This window comes from Mesocricetus auratus, unplaced genomic scaffold, assembly GCF_017639785.1.
Source record: "Mesocricetus auratus isolate SY011 unplaced genomic scaffold, BCM_Maur_2.0 Super-Scaffold_6723, whole genome shotgun sequence".
NCBI lineage: Eukaryota > Metazoa > Chordata > Mammalia > Rodentia > Cricetidae > Mesocricetus > Mesocricetus auratus.
The window spans coordinates 4,257,933-4,277,956 of NW_024429183.1; the positions used below are offsets into that span (position 1 = coordinate 4,257,933).

General features: G+C 48.0%; 1 protein-coding gene across 1 annotated transcript; it reads right to left on the reverse strand.

Moving 5' to 3' along the window:
• Positions 1–9: 9 nt before the first annotated feature.
• On the reverse strand, positions 10–19,951 carry Dnaaf1 (dynein axonemal assembly factor 1). Its single transcript, XM_040736080.1, has 12 exons — positions 19,768–19,951; positions 18,188–18,305; positions 16,252–16,343; positions 13,433–13,654; positions 13,164–13,330; positions 9,685–9,806; positions 8,419–8,576; positions 5,464–5,715; positions 2,870–2,961; positions 2,034–2,093; positions 769–1,162; positions 10–305 (listed from the first exon to the last, which is right to left on the reverse strand). The coding sequence occupies exons 1-12, from the start codon at positions 19,871–19,873 to the stop codon at positions 211–213; spliced, it is 1,878 nt and encodes a 625-aa protein (XP_040592014.1). The 5' UTR covers positions 19,874–19,951; the 3' UTR covers positions 10–210.
• Between the last annotated feature and the right edge of the window lie 73 nt (positions 19,952–20,024).

A 20,024-nucleotide genomic window follows, 5' to 3' on the forward strand; every position in this document is an offset into this window, starting at 1 on the left:
CATGCTGACTTGGGTCTTAAAGAGTTTATGTAATCATGGGATCTGTAACCAGGGAAACTGATGCGTTGGGTACAGGCACACAGATGTGGCTGAGAGCAGAAGCCGCACAGGATCCCAAAGTGCACCAGCAGTGGTGCACAGGAAAGGGCGCCCGCCCTTCGTCCACTTCACCACTGATAAGCAGCTTAACAGTGTAGACCGCCTTGGGGTTCAGTCCAAGCCAAATTCAATATCTTCCAGGCTTGCCCTGGTGCTGGGCTCATCTAGGTCCAACAAAGACTGTGCTTCATTCTCAGCTCTGTCTCCTGAAGAGTTGGGAAAGAACAAATCAGTACTTGGGTAGAGCTGCCTTCTTGCTGAGCACTGGTCCAGGCCAGCCACAGAGTCCTTCAGAAATGCCCCTTACTGTTAGGCAAGAGGAACATGGGGAATATAAATCACCCCAAAGACGAGTACTCAACCTAAAATGAGTGCTTACATATCTAACCCTGGGCTAGTCATCTTTGTACCGACTAGCTGCCCAGACTGCCCTGCGTGCCTGTACACAGCACCAGGTGTGTGATTTAAGCTACCATCCCCTCACTAACCAGTGCTTTTGTCACTCAGCCTTAGTGTCTGTGGTACCCTCCCTCCTTCAGATCCCATGGCCTGGAACCACAGGGCCAGGTGACACACCACAGTCAAACGGTCACCTATGGATGGGCCAGAAACCCCCATCTGCTTCCCCCTCTGTGGTCTGCCTACCTACAATAGCCTCTGGAGTGTTACCTGGTGGGGTGGCTTCAGGCAGCTGGCTGTTTCCGTCTTCATTAGACTGGGCAGGTGGCTGGTCCCTTGCACACGTTTGGGGCGGCAGTAACTGGTTTGATTCATTCTCTCCCCGCTCATCCTCTTCCAGCTCCTGGATGAGGGGTCGTGTAGAGGTGGCACTGGAGCCTTGAATGTGGGTTTCCAATTCTGTTGTTGCTGTTGGCTTACATATGTCTGAGAAAGGCACCCTGGCTACCTTTGAGTGGTCCTTGGAGACTGCAAATATGTTTGAGAGGACGCCTGTGGAGCCTATGGGAGCGTGCTCAAGCATGTGGAGGGATGAGTCATCCAGTTCAAGGTCACTATCTTCACTCAAGCTGGAAACAACCTGGATTTTCGGGATGCTTGTTTCCTGTCGAGAGAGAGTGAGCTGTGTCTGGTTTTCGCATGGTCATAATACAGGAAAGCATGCTCAGGCTAGGAGAAAGCAGACTGGGATAGCCTCAGGATGGACACCTCAACCAGCAGTTTCTCCATGCTTTATTCCCCATTCACATAGCTCCCCCTAAACCACACCCTACCCATGTCTGGATTCTAGCCTCTGCCACATCCCATAGCCCAGCAACTCTTCAGGACTTTGTTCCTGGACCTCAGTCCCCATAGCTGGTGGCCTGTGTGCCTGAATGGATGTGAGACCTCATGCAGAGGTCCTCTCCAAAGCCTCTTTTAGGGACAGGATCTGACACAGTTGCTTGCTGGCTCCTGGTTATGCCCAGGGAGGAGTCAGGTGCCTTACCATGTGCCCCTTCCCTCTAGGTATAGCTTCGGGAGGTGAGTTTGGGAGGTTCACGTCGGAACACAGCATAAGGCTGAACACCCCCAATAGAACAAGCAGCAGAAAGTCCACGTGGCTGAAATAAGCTCTCAGAGGGGCCAGAAAGTGGCTGTTTCCTCAGTGAAGTGGAAACATGGCCACTGTGCTCAGAAGGACAGTTCACTTTCATGAGAAGGAAATGGCCTCTAAGGAACAGGCATGGTGGTGTACTCCTGTAAGCCCAGCACTCAAAGGATAGAGACAGGTGAATCTCTGTGAGTTCAAGGCCTGCCTGGTCTACCACGAGTTCCAGGCCAGTCACAGGCTGCACCATGAGACCCTGTGTCAAAAACAACAAAAGGAACTAGGCATGGTACATGCCTGTAATCCCAGTACTTGGGAGGCCGAGGCACATGGAGGGCTGCCACAATTTGAGGCCATTCTGGGGTATAGGGAAGAGGGTGCTGACCTTCACCTGGTCTTCCATAGACACATCAATGCCATCAACATCTTCCAAGTCAGGCAGGTCCTGGAAGAGTCAGTGGTCACATATCACCCAGAAACACAATGTATCAACAGGAAGGGAGCCATCACTGAAGCCTCTCAGTAACACCCACCCATGCCCTTGGCACGCTCAAAGCCACACTGCCACTTCAGGTCCAGTCATCTAACCAGTGGGAAGATTGTCACAGCTTCTTCACTTTGTTGTGTCATGGGGAACCCAAACTCAAAATGTATCTCTTATACATTGGTCTGAGCCTCGAGTACCTACTGAAAACTGGAAACCACACCACCATTCCTAGATGGGCGGTCTTGGGCAAGTTGGTTAACTGCTCTTACTGCTCTGTTTCTCCAGTTCCTACTCCATAATATTGGGATGATAATACTACATATCTCAGAACACTCAGTATAGAACCATGTCTCGCTGTGTCTGTATGGTCAGTTTTTGAATGCAAAGCTTAGGCCTATTGTGTCTGTATGGTCAGTTCTTGAATGCAAATCTTAGGCCTTAGGCAGAGTGAGCCCCATCTCACATGGGTTTGCATGCCTCCTGAACTATTGTTCCACTGAATTGCAGTTTTTGGGGCAATGTGATAATGTGCGATTTCTAGAATGTCCCTGGAAACTCTAGTGTGGCTTTCACAGTCTGGAGAGGTAAATGACCAGCCCTCCAAACCTGAATATGAGCAGGGTGGATTGGGGGTATGCCTGGCTGGCTGTACTGTATCTGCTCCCTGGAGAACGCTTGATAGACAGTGAGGAACCAAAAGGTGTCACCCACCCTCAGCCTGACCCCCTGCTCACATCGATGAAAAGCCTCTCCTTGGTCTCCAGGGCAGTGGCCTCTGTGTCTTCAGTTCTGGCCCCATCAATAGCTGCCATTGGGGACGTGGACTCTGAGAAACAACAGTGGGAAGTTACTGACCGACCATAGCACTGATTTCAGATACAAAGGCTGGGGCGACAGGCTAGAGGTTAAGGTGCAGGGCAGATCTTCCTGGGCGTGGTTGTGTGGTTGGACAGCCACCATAATGGAAGGTGTAAGAGTCCTCAGGGCTGCCCCTCGACCCCTAGCTGAGGAAAGACAGGAAGAAGCTGGCCCGGCTGTGGCAGGAGATGAGTCTCCAGAAGCAGCCAAGCCAACAGTAGACAGCCTGACTGCCCAGCAAGAAAGGGATGTGCTCAGGAGAACAATGGGTTCCAAAGCCTGGAGAGGCCAATCTTGCAGCCCAGTCCTGGTGGAGGCCTCTCTGCCAGCCTGCACTGCCTATCCATCAAATACATGGCCACCTGCTCTCCAGCACGAGGGACCTGTGCCATTGAACACAGCAAGGCTTCCTGGATGGGCAGAAGCACTGTGGGTCCTCCTCTGCCAGGCCCTTCTTGCCAAGTTCCTCAGCCCTGGCCTTGTGTGGTCTGTTCACTCACTGTCACCTCCAGCTGGGCTAGGCACCAGGGGACAGGAGAGGAGTGGCTAAGCCAGGAAGTCCATCCTGGCCTACAGATCTGTGTGTGACATTTGTAGTTGAGATGGTGGCACAGCCCCACATGTTAATCCCAGATGTCCCTTCCCTTCAGATACCAGCCACAGCACACCCATGTGTGGAAAGCCACAGGGCAAGCAAGACCCTTGCTAAACAGACATTTTCCCAGAAGCTCAGAACAGGCAGGTCACGGGTCTGACAATCCTACCCTGAGCTAGGGACAGGAGCCTTCCCTTGTTACAGAAGCAATAACCAAAGTAAGGCATGTCCCCAGACATTCTGGCTCAGAGTCCCCTCAAACCCAGGAGAGCCATAAGCACACCTGATGAGCATGGCAGGGCACCAAAAGCGGGTTTCTCTTGGTGGCTGTGGCTCTCCAATACCATGCTGAAGCCCCCACTTCCCTCTCCCCTCTGGAGAGTCATTCATAACTCTCGCCCCTCCCCCAGTCCTGTATCTCCTGCCTCTTTGATGCACACAGTGTGGTATACCTGAGCTCCCTGTTTCACGCTCCTCTCTAGACTGCCTTTGAATGCCTCCTCCCCGTACCTTGCTCTCTTGTCCTATCTTTCCTGCCTCTCGTGAGCCTGAGCTATCTGGGACCCCACACTGGAACCACTGGCCCTAAGACCCTGGGAGCAGGCCAGGGACACTGCTGCCTCCACTCTCACTAAGCCCACATATCCTATAAAGGTCTTGGATATGAGGAGCTGTTTAAAGATGTTGCAGAACAAAGATGGGTGGCTGTTCTTAATTCAACCCTTTGGGGGCTGGCAGCATGGATTCAAGAGGTGGGGAATCAGGTCCAGCTGGTTGGATTGCCAAGGTTCTGCCTTGCCCAGGCCCTTCACTTGCAAGCTAATTCCCGAAGCTCTGGCACATAACCCTTTACAGACCCCTATAAGAACAGCAGCACTCCCAGGAGTCTCCATGCAGCAGGACCTGCTTCCTGGGCTCTGATGGCCACTCTGTGGTATCCTGGGGAAGTCTGGGGTTACCTAACAGTAGACAGCCTCAGCTGTAGACCCCTAGAGACAGTCACCTGGGAGGAAAGCCAGCAGTGAAGAACAGCCTGGATCAGACTGACCTGTGGGCATGGCTGTGAGGCTGTCTTGATTTCTAATTGGTATAGAAGGGTCCAGCCCACTATGCAAAGCACTGTTCCCTTGGCCGGTGAGCTGTATAAGAGAGAGCCTGTAACAGTGTTCCTCTATTGTTCCCACTTGAGTTGTCCTAACATCCTTCAGTAATGCTCTTTGGCCGGGAAGTGTAAGCCAGAGCAACCCTTCCTTCCCTTCCCTATTCATTTTTGTTAAGAATATTTCATCACAGCAACAAAAAGCAAGCTAGAACAGGATCTCTCTCCTGGACCTGGGGCTCATGGATAAAGCCAGGTTGGTTGGCCAGTGAGTTCCCAAGATCTACTTGTCTGTCTCCCCAGAGAACGCTCTCTGTTTCTCCGGCTCTCCATTTTTAATGAGTCTAACATTTATAATGGAAGCTGCCTCCCTGGGTTGTAAGCCAATGCTGTGTGCTTGTACTAGGCACTGTTCCCTTTGTGCAGCAAGTTTTCAAACACACACTTGCCTGGGACAGCTCCACCCCAAACCCAGTGTAAAACATCACGATTCTCCTGTTGATCCCAGATGACCCACTGGATTAAGTAAAATATTCTGCTAATAGCTTTCCCTGTTGCTTATATGGTTTTAATGTGCTGTGCTGTGCTGTGTGTGTGTGTGTGTGTGTGTGTGTGTGTGTGTGTTCAAGGGTGCACTCATCTAGGAAATGAGATTTACCATGAACTATATTTTAAAGAACCAAAACAGTGACTTCAGGGTCTGAGCCATAACTGTGCAGGGTCAGAGGCCACATCTGTGTGCAGACACAGGCTGCCTACTGTCTCAGCTGCCTTACCTTCAGGAGTGGCCACCAGAGGTGTCTGGGTCTGAGCTAGACTCCCAGACAGGTCTGAATCTCCCACTGTCCCATTCACCACCACAGCCAGCTCCTCTTCTCCCAGCTTCTCTGGGAAAAGTTCATCTTTGGCCTCGAAGCTTTCCTTCACAAACGACTCCATCTTCTGCTGGGTTTCTCCCACTGGTGGCTCTTCCCGAGCCTTGGGGCTGGTGGGGGTACTCTCCTCACTGTCTGGCAAGGGTGACTCCCCTAGAGAAGTAAAGTCCAGAGCTGAACTTGGAGCATCTGTGTGTCTATGAACTTAAGAGACTGAACAGGGGAAGTTGTCAGGGGTACCATTCATCAAAGCATTAGACAGGCACAGTGGTGCACACCTGTAGTTCTGAGTTCAAGGTCATCCTCCACTAAGTAGCACGATGGAGGCTAGGCAAAGTTAGGTGACACTTGGACTTTTAAAAAAATTATATATCTGGAATCCAGTGACAAAGGGAGAACTGATGAGCAAAGGGATTAAGACTGGGCTGGTTTAACCCACAGAGGAAGCCTAGGTATTCAATGGGGCCTTGGGTAGTACTTATCCCTGGCATACAAATAGACTTTGGCTCCCTATCCCACAATGAGGGATGCTCTCTCAGCCCGACTCTTTCATCTAGGCCCTGCCCTTGATGAAATGACAGACTCTGGAGATCCTCCATGGAGGGCCACACCCTCTCTGGGGATCGGAGTGGAGATTGGGTGGGGGACTGGGGAACCTGGTGGGGGCGGTGGGGGAGAAGGGGAGGGGCGGTGGGGGAGAAGGACCTGGGATTGACATGTGAAGCAAGTTTGTTTCTAACTTAAATTTTAAAAAAAGGAAGAAAAAAATCTATTATATATGGGGGAGAGTGGGAGGACAGCAGGGGGAGGGAACTGGGATTGGTATGTAAAATAAGGTTTCTTTAAATAAATAAATAAAATGTATGTGTGGAGGGAGTGTTCATATGATAAACAAAGGCAGATAAATGTCTCCAATAAGGGATTGCTCTGCTCACAGCTCAATAAGTAGCACTCTCCCTTGGAAAGAGCACAACAAAGGGCCCTGAGGACTACCAAAGCACCATCCACCTTTACTTTCAAATGGTTCAGGAGTGGCCAGGCATGGTGACTGAGGTGCTTTCAAGGAGAATGGCCCCAATAGGACCATATGTTGAATGCTTGGTCCCCAGATGGTGGAGCTTGCGAAGCATTAGCTGTGACCTTGTTGGAGGAGGTGTGCTACTAGGGGTATGCTTTGAGGTTTTGAAACCCTACATTATTTCAGTTAGCGTTTCTCTCCCCGCCCCCTCTCTCTCTCCCTCCCTCCCGCCCTCTCTCTCTCCTCCCCTCTCCTCTCCTCTCCTCTCTCTCTCTCTCTCTCTCTCTCTCTCTCTCTCGTACATCAGATGTAAGCTTTTAGTTACTGCTTCAGCACCATGTCTGCCTGCCTGCCTGCCATCATGATCCCCACCATAACTCACTCTCTGAAACTGTAAGCAAGCCTCCAATTAAATACTTTATTTTATAAGTTGACACGGTCATGATTTCTTTTCACAGAAATAGAAAAAGTAACAGACAGTGACCCATACCAGTGATCCCAGCAAAGGGCAAGCAGAGGTAGGGGGCTTCACATTTGAGGCCAGCCTGGGTTACACAGTGGGACCCAATCAATCAATCCATTCAAACATTTCAGAGAAATGTATGTATGTGCCAAGACGTGTGTGTGTGTGTGTGTGTGTGTGTGTGTGTGTGTGTGTGTGTAAAACTTAAAACTCCATCCATTCCAAATAGGCACAAACTATACAGCCATTGTGTTTATGATTCTTCAGCATTTCTGAGAGCTTGAAAATTCCAAAATAAAAATTGGTAAGAAAAAATACTGTAAGAAAGTGTCTGTGTAAAAGGGTTAATAGTATTGTATCCAAAAGCAGGTGGGAGACAATGTGGCCATAGCAAATGTGGCCATAGCATTTTATGTGAAAACATATATATGCATACATGGTGAAATATAGGATGCACATGCCACCACACACAAGGCCTAGATTCCAAAATAGTAAATTTCTATAATATAAGGGAAGAAAATGGTTGAGTCTTTCTTTTTTGTTTTGTCATGGCCTTGGCCTCCAGATTGAGCCAGGATTAATTACAGGGATGTGCTGTTAGGTTGACTGGAAAGTGGTGTTGCTGATGAAGGTCATTTGACTATTATCCCAGGGTCACAGAGGCTGACAAGCCCTTGCCTCAGGAAAGGCCCAGGACTTTGTGAAAGGCCCTGTTTCTGCCAAATATTCCTGTGCCCACACACTGCACCCTGATCATAAAATTAAAAACTAAAAACTCATGAGATGAATTTTTGGCTTGGCATTAAAACAGAATTTCCAACACTTTTGAAGTGGTCCTGAGCAAGCTTCTGTCATTTCATGCTACGCCTTCCTATCAATCAGAGCCTTCAGCGCTGTCAACTATGGAACCACAGTATCATCAACTGTAAATGCCTGAAGACGCTCTACACCCTGGCATGTTTTGTTTTTATGTGTATGACTGTTTTGCCAGCATGTATGTCTGTGCACTACATGGGTGCCTGGAGCCCTAGAAGCCAGAAGAGGGTATCAGATCCCCTGGGACTAGAGTTACAGGTGGTTGCACCACACCATGTGGGTTCTAGGAATCAAACCAGGATCCTCTGCAAGAGCAGCCAATGTTCTTAACTTCTGAGTCATCTCTGAAGCCCCCAAGTTTTAATTCTTTATGTAAAAATAACCAACCATATCCATCCCAATAGCACGCAAATCAGCTTTCCGCATTAAATGAGAACACTGTATGTCCAGCAAAGAGTTGTTCTGACATTAATTTGGATCTGTTTTCTAACCCTATACACCAGGGTCATGTGAAAAGGGTCACACGCCACAGCTTGCACAGCTCTGCTCTGGGTTGTACCTCTCTCTCTGGCCTTCTTTCGTTCCTCAGCCCGCCGCTTGATCATGGCCAAGGCTTCCAGGCTGTCTGTGATCTTCTTGTGTTCCCTGCTCTCCCACTGGCGCCGCTCCTCCTTCTCAGCTGCATAACCACCTCGGGCCCACGCCTCTGCACACGCCCTAGGTAAGGACAAAGCAGGACAGAACTGGGAGCAGGGCATGGGCACATGCCTGTCCACACCTGAGTAGAAGGATTGCCATGAGTTTGAGGCCAGCCTAGGCTAAATAATGTGTTCTAGCAAGTGTGAGACCCTGGAGCACAGAGAAGTGGGAGGGGGAGGGGATCTGGAGGGAGGGTATAGGTCTGAATAAACTATTTTATTTAAAGATTTATATTTTACTTTAAGTGTATGTATACCATAAGCATACCGATGGCATCAGAATCCAGAAGAGAGTATTAGATCATAAATGTTCTTAACCCCTGAGCCATCTCTCTCTCAGGCTCCCCACAAGCCTGATATAGGTTAAAAGAAAATTATAAACATGTGCTGTCTGGCCAAACTTATTTGTTCTTTGGTCTTTTGTCTGTACATGTGTGTGCAGGTGCACATGTGTGAATATGCATGTGGAGGCCAGGGTGTGACCTTGGGTGTCTTTCCTCTTCTCACGTACCTCTTCCTGGGACCTGAAGCCCCTGCGGGGGCTAGGCTGATTGGCTAGTGCAGTCCAGAAACCCTATCTCCACCTCTCCAGAGCCAGGATGGCAGGTGCATGCCATGGTGTCCAGCTTTTTATGTGGGTTCTGGGTGTCCAATTTAAGTTCCCATGCTCATGAAGGAAGCGCTTTACTGATTAAGCCATATCTTCAGCCCCCTGAACTCTTTATTTCTTCAAAATTAAGGAGTTGGAGAGATGTTTCCGTGGTTAAGAGTGCTTGCTGCTCTTGTAGAGAACATGAATTCAATTCCCAGTGCCACACTGGGTGACTTACAATTGCCTGTAACTCCAGCTCCAGGGGATCCCATACCCTCTTCTGGCCTCACCAGGCAGCTGTACACACATGGCGTGCACACACACACACACACACACACACACACACACACACACACAATATCTGTGGGCAGAGTCTCCTTTCCCTGTGCTAGGCAGTGATGGTGCCATTATATGGATCCAGAGGGTATTAACCAATTTGTGACAATGTTCAAAAATCAGAGAACTTAAAAGTCTGTCAAGTGTGCTCTACTGGTAAGTACTCAAATGCATACAACCGGAAGGCCTCCTTTCTCACCTGTCCTTGGGGAAAACGGGCCTGTCATCCAGGTAAGTCAAGTGCTTCAGACGAACGGTGACCGTCCTGCGGTAGTTGGGGATATGTTTGGTCACTGGGTTTCCCATCAGGTTCAGCACACGCTGCAAAGCAACACACAGAGCCAAACTGGTTATCAAAGGCAGACAATCATGGCCATAAAGGCCTCAGTGGGTAGACGCACTTGCTGCCAAGACTGATGATCTGAGTTTAGTCCTCAGGACTAACAAGAGAACCAGCTCCTGAAAGTTGTCCTCCGGTCTCTACATGCATTCGCTGCCCAACACATCTGTGCCTACACAGACGCACATATACACACTACACACACACCACACACTGCACACACACATACTATACACAGTGTAATAATAAAACATAAGATGAGCTGGACCGACAGCCTCCAAAACAATACAGAGAAACCCTGTCTCATAAAACCAAACAAAAAACCCCCCAAAACAAAAAAACATAAGATGATATTATATTACATGCCCTCAGAATAACTTGGCACAATTTTCTTGAGCAAAACAAAATGCCGGGACCACATCCGGGTGCAATAACAGGACAACGAGGAGGCTCTCCTGTGCTGTGCCACTGGAGCTACACAGACTGCTCAGTCACCCTCTTTTCTGCTGGAAGGACCAAGGTTCTTCTGGAGCCACACTGGAGAAGGTTCATTCCCCAAGCCCTTGCCAAACTCAGTGGTTCTATTAGTTTCATTTCTCAGTGTCTCTTCCTGAAACACACTTTAGTCTGTTTGTTTCTGATTCTTCCTACCTGGGACCCATTTCAAGAAAATATTCACAGGGACAACAAATAAGAATCAACGGCAGAGAGGGGTCAGGCTTAGCTACATGAGATTTTGTCTTAAAACAAACAAACAATAACAAAATACACAAAGAGGCCTACTGGGAAAGGATGTATAGGCCACCAGGAGAGGTGCCAGATCCCCTGGGATCAGAATATACTAAGAAAAGTTGGTCTAATAATACCAGCACTCCTCTCTCGTGGCTAGATGCACACCCACTGGCCTTCACCTGAGGAAGCTGAAAGGGTTAATAAGAATCAGTCATTTTGCATTCTGTTTGCCTGATTCACATCCGACACTTTTCATATCTAAAATGGCTTATGCTGTTGAGTAAACGTGTCCATATTATATGTAAATGAGTTAGCTTTGAGCTTGCCACATGTCTTAGTCAGTGTTTTATTGCTGTGAAGAGACACCATGACCATGCAACTCTTATAAATGAAAGCACTTAATTAGGCTTGCTTACAATTTCAGAGGTTTAGTCCATTGTCTTCATGTCGGGAAGTATGGTGGCATGCAGGCAGATAAGGTGCTGGAGAAGTAGCTGAGCGTTCTACATCTGGATCCACAGGCAGCAGGAAGAGAGAGACACTGGGCCTGGCTTGAGCATTTGAGGCACCAAAGCCCACACCCTGTGACATACTTCCTCCAACAAGGCCACACCTACTCCAATCCCTGTCAAGTAGCACCACTCCCTAATGACCAAGCATTTAAATATATGAGCCTGGGTGGGGGGGATTCCTTTTGAAACCACCACACCATGCTGTGGTCTCCTGACTTCTTCATTGACCTTGATGTATTTTAAAAGTTCACAGCAGAAACCAGAAAAGTATTCCAAGGTGTTTGATAAAGACCACATTGTATGTAGAAGATTTACGGATATCACAAAAAAATTATCAGGTGATCACCATTTTTAACCAATGTTGGGGTTGTATAACTATAATCCCAGCACTTAAGACACAAGTCAGGAGAAGTTCACCCTCCCTAACACAACAAGCAAGTTCAAGGCAAGTCTGGACTACACAAAACAACAAAAAGTGACCACTTTTGTAATAGACTGGAGTGCCCTGTGTTGTCCCATGTCCCCTATCCCAGTCCCCAGTTTTCCCCCTTCAGTACCTTCAAATGTAATTATATTTGAAGACAGGATGATTGACAAGGTAACTAAGTGAGGTCATTAGGATAGGCCCTTATGAGGAGATGTGAAGAACAATTAGCTGAGATTAACCTCTGGCCTCCACATAAATGTGTATATATGCACACACACACATAAATGTGTATATATGCACACACACACACACTCACACAGAAGGATGGCGGTAAGGATCAGCTCATACCAGACACTACACAGTGATACAAATGAAGCAAGACCTCAGGGTCACTGTCAGAGCCTCAACCCACTCTAACAACTGATAGGTGGAAGGGAAGAGCCAACAAGACTCTGGCCCTTTTTAAACACACAAAGAAGGAAAATGAGGGTTAGAGGCAATCACATGTAGCTCCTCTAAGACAGCCCGCAAAGCATGATGGGGAACATTGAGAGACCAGTCAGACACATATCATGAGAACTCACTAATCCATTTTGCAGGCAGGAGGCTGCAGGCCTGGGGTGATGTACCTTACAGGACCATGCTGAACCAGGATCTAAGCAGCTCTCTGACTATCTGCATTTCCCAGGAGACACCAGAGTCAACAGAGCTTACGAAGTGACAAAGTTCTCCAAGTCCAGGTCCAGGATATGCTGCCATCAACAGTTTCCTTGTCAAATGAATGCAAAGCAAAACAAACAAAAACAGCAGAGAAGGAATGCTCAGATCAAAAGGGATTGATTGAACAGTAATCCCGAGGAACGACTGGATCAGCACTGGATAGAACACTTCTGAGACCAACAGGGAACAGAACAGCTTAGTCAGGGTCTCTAAAGGAATAAAAGTGACAGAATGTGTATGTGTGTGTATTTGTTTAACACATACTTATATATATATATTCATTTAATATGTATTATATCCACATATTAAAAGGGTAGTTAGTAAGTGGCTGGTAGAAAGTATTGAGAATAGTCACTGCAATGTTTTAAATAGGAGGGAACTATCCCCAGGTAACATCTGACACTTAAGAAACTCAGCAAAAACCACTATTCTGAAGTTATTTCTTTTACCTTGAAACATCCCCTCCAAGGGGAGAATGGCAGGGTGATCAAAAGACATAAGGAAAGGCGGAGGAAGTGAGCAAAACTAAAACTCCCAAGTCTCTGAAAGCTGAAACTTACACTGCAGAGAGTCTCAGCTGTCTGCTAAGGTTATGTGAAAGATAACGCAGCCATACCTGAGAGCTGCCTGCAAGTCACCCAGGGAGCTGTAGGGAGGCAGCTCTCAGAGTGTCACCATGTTGGGTGGGTTTCCCAGGGATACATGTTTTGAGTCACCCATGATCCTGTAAGTGACCCCAGTAAACTCATGAGTTTACTAGATTTAGGTGGAATTTGTTCTTTGCTCTCTTGACAGTGCCCCACTAGGGGTAACCAGATACCCAGTCTCCCAGTGAAAAATCACACAACTACAAAAAGGGAAGAGGAGGAAGGAGGGAAGGAAGGAAAGGAGGGGAAGTGGGGTGGTGATGTTTCTGAAGCATGCTGTCTGTGACGTGCTGTACTTACCAGACAGGGCATGTTCTCAAGCACACTCAAGATCTCCGGATCACTCAGCATGTTGTGGGAGAGGTCGAGGACACAGAGCTGCAGACACTCACTGAGGTGCTGTATGTCTGCAATGGTCTCCAGGCGGTTGTGGGCTATTTGCAGCGTGTTCAGGACAGGGAGGCAGGCTGGAGGAGAGGCAGCAAAATGAACAACAGTAGCCTGTGCTCCCAGCCCAAACACTGAGATTTCAGCTAGGATGTGTCACAGAGCAGGGCTGCCAAGCTTACAGAGGTTCTCAATGGTCTTGATGTAGTTGTTGCTCAGGTTGAGGGCGTCCAGCTTCTGAAGAGGCTCCAGGTTTTCGATCTTGTGCAACAGGTTCACTTGCAGGAAGAGACAGCGAAGCTCGCTCTGGGCCTGCAGGTTCTCGATCTTCTGGATGCCATTGCACTCCAGCCAGAGGCAACGAAGGCCTGTGTACTCTTCCAGGTTTTCAATTCGGTCAAACCCTGGTGGGGAGGGGCTGGTGAGGCTCCTGTGCATTCACAGGGGTTGGGACCTGGACATTGTTGGTTTTGCCTATTGGCAGAGGTTGTGCATTTGGGTCTCTGTAAATTCTGATGTAGAAGACCATACATTACCTTCAAGGTGATGGTGTTAAAAGGGCCTTTGGGAAGTTAGGTGTTCCTGAGGGTGATGCATGCACAATAGGATTAGTGCTTGGCATGGTGGCACAACAGACAACAGTGACTCCAGCTCCTGGGAGGCCACAGCAGGAGGATCACAAGTTCAAGGCTACAGACTAAGGTCACAGATGGAGGTCTCCATCTGTGAACGTGGAAGCAGCCATCACAAGGCATTGGATCTGCTGGTACCTTGGTCTTGGATGTGAGAGATTGAGACATCCACATCTCTTTCCTCTTTTTCTTTCTTTTTAAAAGATGTGTTTTGTTTTGTTTTTTTGAGACTTGGTCATTCTATATAGTCTTGACTATTTTGGAACTTGCTCTGTAGACTACGCTGTCCTGGAACTCAGAGAGATCTGACTGCCTCTGCTTCCTGAGTGCTGGGATTAACGGCATGTGCCAGAATACACAGCTAGTGACAGCTTTTCTTTGCCAAGTCAGCCTCCTTTTTTTGATTGATTAAACCCAAGGCCTCACACCTGGTGGGTGAGCCCTCTAGCACTGGCTCACACCCAAGCTTTAGGTCACTGCTGAGACAAGCCTCTGTGCCTCCATGTGTCTCTTCCCTGCACTCTGACATGGGTCTGCTTCCTCTCTAGCCCACCCTCCAGCTCATTGCTAAGTCCCATTGTTACTCTTCCTGCTTGATCTCTCAAGGCTTTTGACCCATTTTCCCATTCCCACGTGACAGCACCCCCTCCCTTTGTTCAGGCCCTTGTGTTGATACATCAAGAAAAGGCTAGTCCTGAGATGACAGATAAGGCAGAAGTATGGCATGTGACACTCCTGGAACTATGACCGCTATTCCTATACTGTTGTTTCTCTTGGCAGTTTGCTCTATGTAGATCTGGTAATCATTGAGAGCCTTACAGGATGGGGGAACTGAGGCTGTGACTCACAGCCTTCTCTAGCCCCAAGCCTAGTGTTCAGGTAATTGAGGGCACTTGGCAATTCCACCAAACCTCAAGAGGGTCCCTGAGCCAGAACCACTCAGATGATCACACATGGAACCCTATTCTTCATAATCTGTGTGAGATAATGTATTTGAAGTTGCTAAGTTTCAGGGTGATTTATTACCTGTGATATATTACTAAGGTAAGCACCTCTCTCCTGACTCCCTTCCCTCTCTGAATGCACTTAGCCTAACATACTGGCTTCTCTTCCTCTATCCTCCTTATTCTCTGTCCTCCCCTCCCCAACCAAGGATATGCTGCCCTAACTACTGCTATGCTTGGATGCCAGGTGGAGAATTTCAGAGGGGCAGAAGTGATGAGGCAGGTGGGGAGTTCTTCCAAACCCTACAATCTGTGTGCTGCCGAGCCTGTGTACCTCCCTGCACAATGCCCTCCTCCCTGTAGCTGCCCACTCATGCCTGACCCATCCTTGCCACATCCACCCCTGGATTCCCAGCACGTGGAAGGCTCTCAGCAAAGATTTCCTGAAAAAATACACAAACACATAGACGAGAGATCAGCAGGCCAGCCACTTCCTACTGGGCCTCAACTGGGAATCCTAGTCATCACTGATCAGGATGGTCCTGGCCATGAACCTGAGCTCAGATGTAGATGTGGGGCAGGACACCAAGACCAAGTCCCTAGGATGTCACAGTACATCTGTATTCTGTGGGGACAAAGACCCTTGTCCCCTGTCTTCTACAACTGCCCCCACTACTTTAAACATTGCTCAGTCCTGAGTCAGTTGTGCTGACTGGAGCCTGAAATTCCAGTACCTAGCAGACTGAGGCAGGAAGGCCACAAGTTCAAGGCTAGCATGACCTAAATAATAAGATTCCACCTTCAGTGTGAGTGTGTGTGTGGGGGGTTAGAGATATTGAGATTAAATTAATTAATTATGTGCCTGGTGATACAGGCCTGTAATCCCTGCTACTTAGTTGAGTGAGGCAGGAAGATGGAAAGTTCAAGATCCCTCTGGGCTACAAAGTGAGTTCAGGGCTGCCTGGGCAATTTGGTGAATCTTGTTGGAATATAAATAGGGAAAGGAGGGCTAGCTAGGGTTGTATCTCAGTGTCAATGTACTTGCCTAGCATAAGTGAGGTCCTAGGTCCTATTCTTTATATTGCAAGAGGAAAAACAAAAATAAAGCAACAAAGCAAGGTGGTAGTGGTACACGACTTTAATCCCAGCACTCTGGAGGCAGAGACGGGCAGATCTCTGTGAGTTCGAGGCCAGGCTGGTCTATGGAGTGAGTTCCAGGACAGCCAAGGCTACACAAAGAAACACTGTCTTGAAAAACAAAAAAAAGGAAGGAAGAAAGAAAGAAAGAGGAAGAAAAGGAAGCAAAGGCGGTTCCTCTGTACTCACACAGCCCCTTTATGAATTCACTCAAGCTGAAGTTCTAATGAGAGCCGACTCTGAGAACCTGTCCTCCTGACACTGGTCATGGACTCCCCTGGGACTCACCCTTAAAGTGTAAATAGAGCGTGTCATTGAGGGCAGGGGTGATGTACAGCTTGTGTTGCTTGCAGAGCTTTTGAAGGAATTGTTTGGTCATCCTGTTAAAATATAAAACACAAACAAGAAGCTCGTTTCAGCTTGTCAGCTGTGAAACAGATTTAAAGGTTTGCATTTGGTTTGGTTTGGTTTTGAGATAGGGTCTCATTCTGTAGCCCAGGTCAGCTGAGAACTCACTATGCAACCCAGGCTGGCCTCAAACTTGTGGTCCTCCTGCCTCAGCCTGCTGGTATTGCAGATGTGAGCCATGGCACAAGCTCAGGTTCTTTCCTGCATCCATTCGGTCTAAAGTCCTAAGTCTGAAGCCTCAGGTTAGATAAATCTTCCTCCTCCCCTTCTCCTTTGGTATGTTTGTGTGTGTGTTCTTGTGTGTGCAAGGACACGTGGAAGCCAGAGGGGAGCATCAAGTGTCCTCCTCTATCACATCTGCTGTAGTTCTTGAGGCAGAGTCTCTCACTGAACCTGCTGATTTGGGTAGAATGGCTGGCCAGTGAGTGAGCCCCTGGACTCCTCTGTCTCAGCCTTCCCTGTTGGGGAAGTCCTGTGTATATGTCAATAAAGCACTGTTGGCTAATAGGGAACCAAGATAGGTGGGACTAGGAGTCCAGGAGGACTCTGGGAAGGAGAAACACAGGAGTCAAGATGTAACTGCCATGGGGTAGGAAGCCAAGAAATTTCTCAGGTAAGAGAAATACTTAGATTAACAATTATGGGATAAATACTTAAGTCAGAGCTAGCCAGTAAGAAACAAGCAAGGCCAACAGCTTCATAATTAATATGGCCTCCTGTGTGTTTATTTGGGACTGATGCGGCTCTGGAAACAGGCTGGCAGGAAGGCTTCCCTTTACACTTCCCAGTTCTGGGATTACAGATGTCCAGAGATGTCTGGGTGTTTGTATGGGCACTGGGGATTCTAATTTAAATCCTCATCTGAGCTATTTCAGCAGTATCTCCTGATTTAATTACTTTTTTATTTATTTATAGCTCTTAGGGCTTTACCCAATACCGTTACTTCAGTGTTCTAAACAACCGCAGTGTTTGGCCTAATACAAATACTTCTAGCAGTGTCATCAATAAAACTGGTGAGAACCAGGCATGATGTGCACATTTGTAATGCCGACACTCAGGAGACTGAGGCAGGAGGTTCATGAGGTTGAGAGCCAGACTGGGCAATAGGGTGAGACCCTGTCTTAATGCAGGGGCAGGGATGGGGATAGCATCTACTCATCCCTGGAATCCTCAGTCAAGGAGAAAATTACTTCTGCAAAATGTCTTTTGACCTCCATATATGTCCAGAGTATATGCTTGTACACATTCATTTCCATAGTCTTCCTCTCACTCTAATAATGAATACTTTTTTTTCCAAAAAGAACTAGGAAGGGGCTGGAGAGATGGCTCAGTGGTTAAGAGCACTAGCTGCTCTTCCAGAGGACCTGGGTTCAATTCCCTACACCCACATGGCAGTTCACAACTGTTTGTAATTCCAGTTCCTGAGAATCTGACACCTTCACACCAATGCACATAAAATAAAGTTAAGATAAATTATTAAAAAAAGAATTAGGCGCTGGTAAGATAGCTCAGCAATCTTACTCTTGGGGAGGATACAATACAAGTTCCCAGTACACTTCAGGCAACTCACAACCTCCTGTAATTCCAACTCTAGGGAACCCAGCACCTTCTTTTGGCCTCCATGGCTACCTACACACAGATAAATAAAAGTAACACCCTCTCTCTCTCTCTCTCTCTCTCTCTCTCTCTCTCTCTCTCTCTCTCTCTCTCTCTCTCTCTCTCTCTCTCTGACAGGTTCCTCAGCTGTTGTCTGTGCGACAGACTAAGGGGATATCATGGTGCTCCCTCCTTGGTAGCTGTGCTGTACAACACATACCTGGGGCTTCGATCATCCCTGTCATTTCTTGCATAGGCTGAGTGACCATCTAACCCACTGTCACCACTCTGTTGCTGCTGACTTTGGCAGGATATTGTTTCCTTGGCCTCATTAATTTCTGTAAAATAAGAGTCAACTTGTAAAGATTTAGGATAGGTATGGCAATCCCAGCCTGTGACCCCAGCACTCGGAAAGATCGAGGAAGGGTTTTGGGTTTGGCCTGCCTGGGTTACAGAGTGAGACACCATAACAAAAGAAAAAAACCTAGGTGGTTATGTTTTTTGATTTATATAAATGGGATCCTGTGCTTTTTGTGGAACTTGTCTTTTTTAACCCATCTATGTTCCTGAGGATGAATCTTACTGACGGATGAAGCGCCCAGTGCATCATTTTCAAGGCAGAGGAATCCAGTGTGCTCTATCAGCACTCCCTTTAGACACATTTGCATTGCTAACATGTTCTGGCTGTTAGAAACAACACAAAAAATGAACATCTTTGTCCACATTTTTATGGTCTCCTGTTCAGTTTTTATAGAGGATCAGCCTAAAAGCATCATTTACATAGTCATTAATAATTTGTAAAGATTTCTATACAGGGGGATGGAGAGATGGTTCAGACATTAAGAGTTCTTGGAAAGCTTGCTACTCTTCCAGAGAACCAGAGAGTTCAGTTCTCAGCACCTACATGGCAGCTCATAACTGCCTGTAACTCCACTTTCAGGGTATCTGACGATTCTGGCCTCCTTCTGTGTAGCCTTGGCTGTCCTGGTCACTCTGTACACCAGGTAGGCTTTGAACTCACAGAGATCCACCTACCTCTGCCTCCCAAGTGCTGGGATGAAAGGTGTGTGCCACCACCGCCCAGCAATAAACATTTTTTTAAGGACATGCTGAAAAAAATAATTAAAAGGGACAAACTGGTGTCATGGAGAATTTTCCAGTGAGTTTTCTTGTAGAATATCAAGTTACACAGAAGTAAAATTTACCCAAAGAGTCACTGCCTCAAACATAACTTTAGGACTGCTGTGATACAGATTTGAACCACTGTATTTATGCATTTCTGGGATTTGAACTCAGATTATCAGGCTCGTGTTGCAAGGACTTTTACCCTGTAAGACATCTCTAGGAGCCTCAAATGAATGTAACTTCAGGAGCTGATGGCTCTGTCTGGGTGAGAGTATGTTGGATGACACTGAACACTGTTTGGAGACTGTGTCATACATTCATTGCCAACAATTCTCAGTCACTGGCGGTACCTGATGAATATTCATTGGAATAAATAATTGGTGTTGTGCATGTGCTGGATTGATTGTATTAATAAAGGTCTGGCATTCATTAATAGTGAATGGGCAGGCATGTTTGTGGGGTGCTGGCTGATCTAGGCTGTGTGGATGGGCATGTTTGAGGGGTGCTGGCTATTCCGGGTTGTGTTGACGGGCCTGTACAAGGCGGGTTGGCTGACTGTTCTTGTAGCTGCATGGATGGGCATGTGTGAGGGGTGCTGGTTGCTCCCAGCTGCGTGAATGGGCATGTGTGAGGCACACGGGCCCTTGCCCCCTCGGCTCCCCTACGCGATGGCACCTTCTTTGAGGACCCCTGGGCCCGCGTCGCCGTGATCGCCCGCCGACTCCTCCAGATTGGGTTCCGCCGCTCTGCCCGCCGGCGGCTCTGAGGCCTCTGGGTGCATGCTCGCTCCTCGCCCCGCCACTCAGCTCCCGCACTACGGTCGGCGTCGTTAGTTGTCCAACGCTTCCCCGGTCGTCACGGTAACCAGTGCGCACGCGCAGTCGGTTACGCCGCCGAAGGCGGGCCTAGTGGGGGCTCCACCCTGGCGCGTG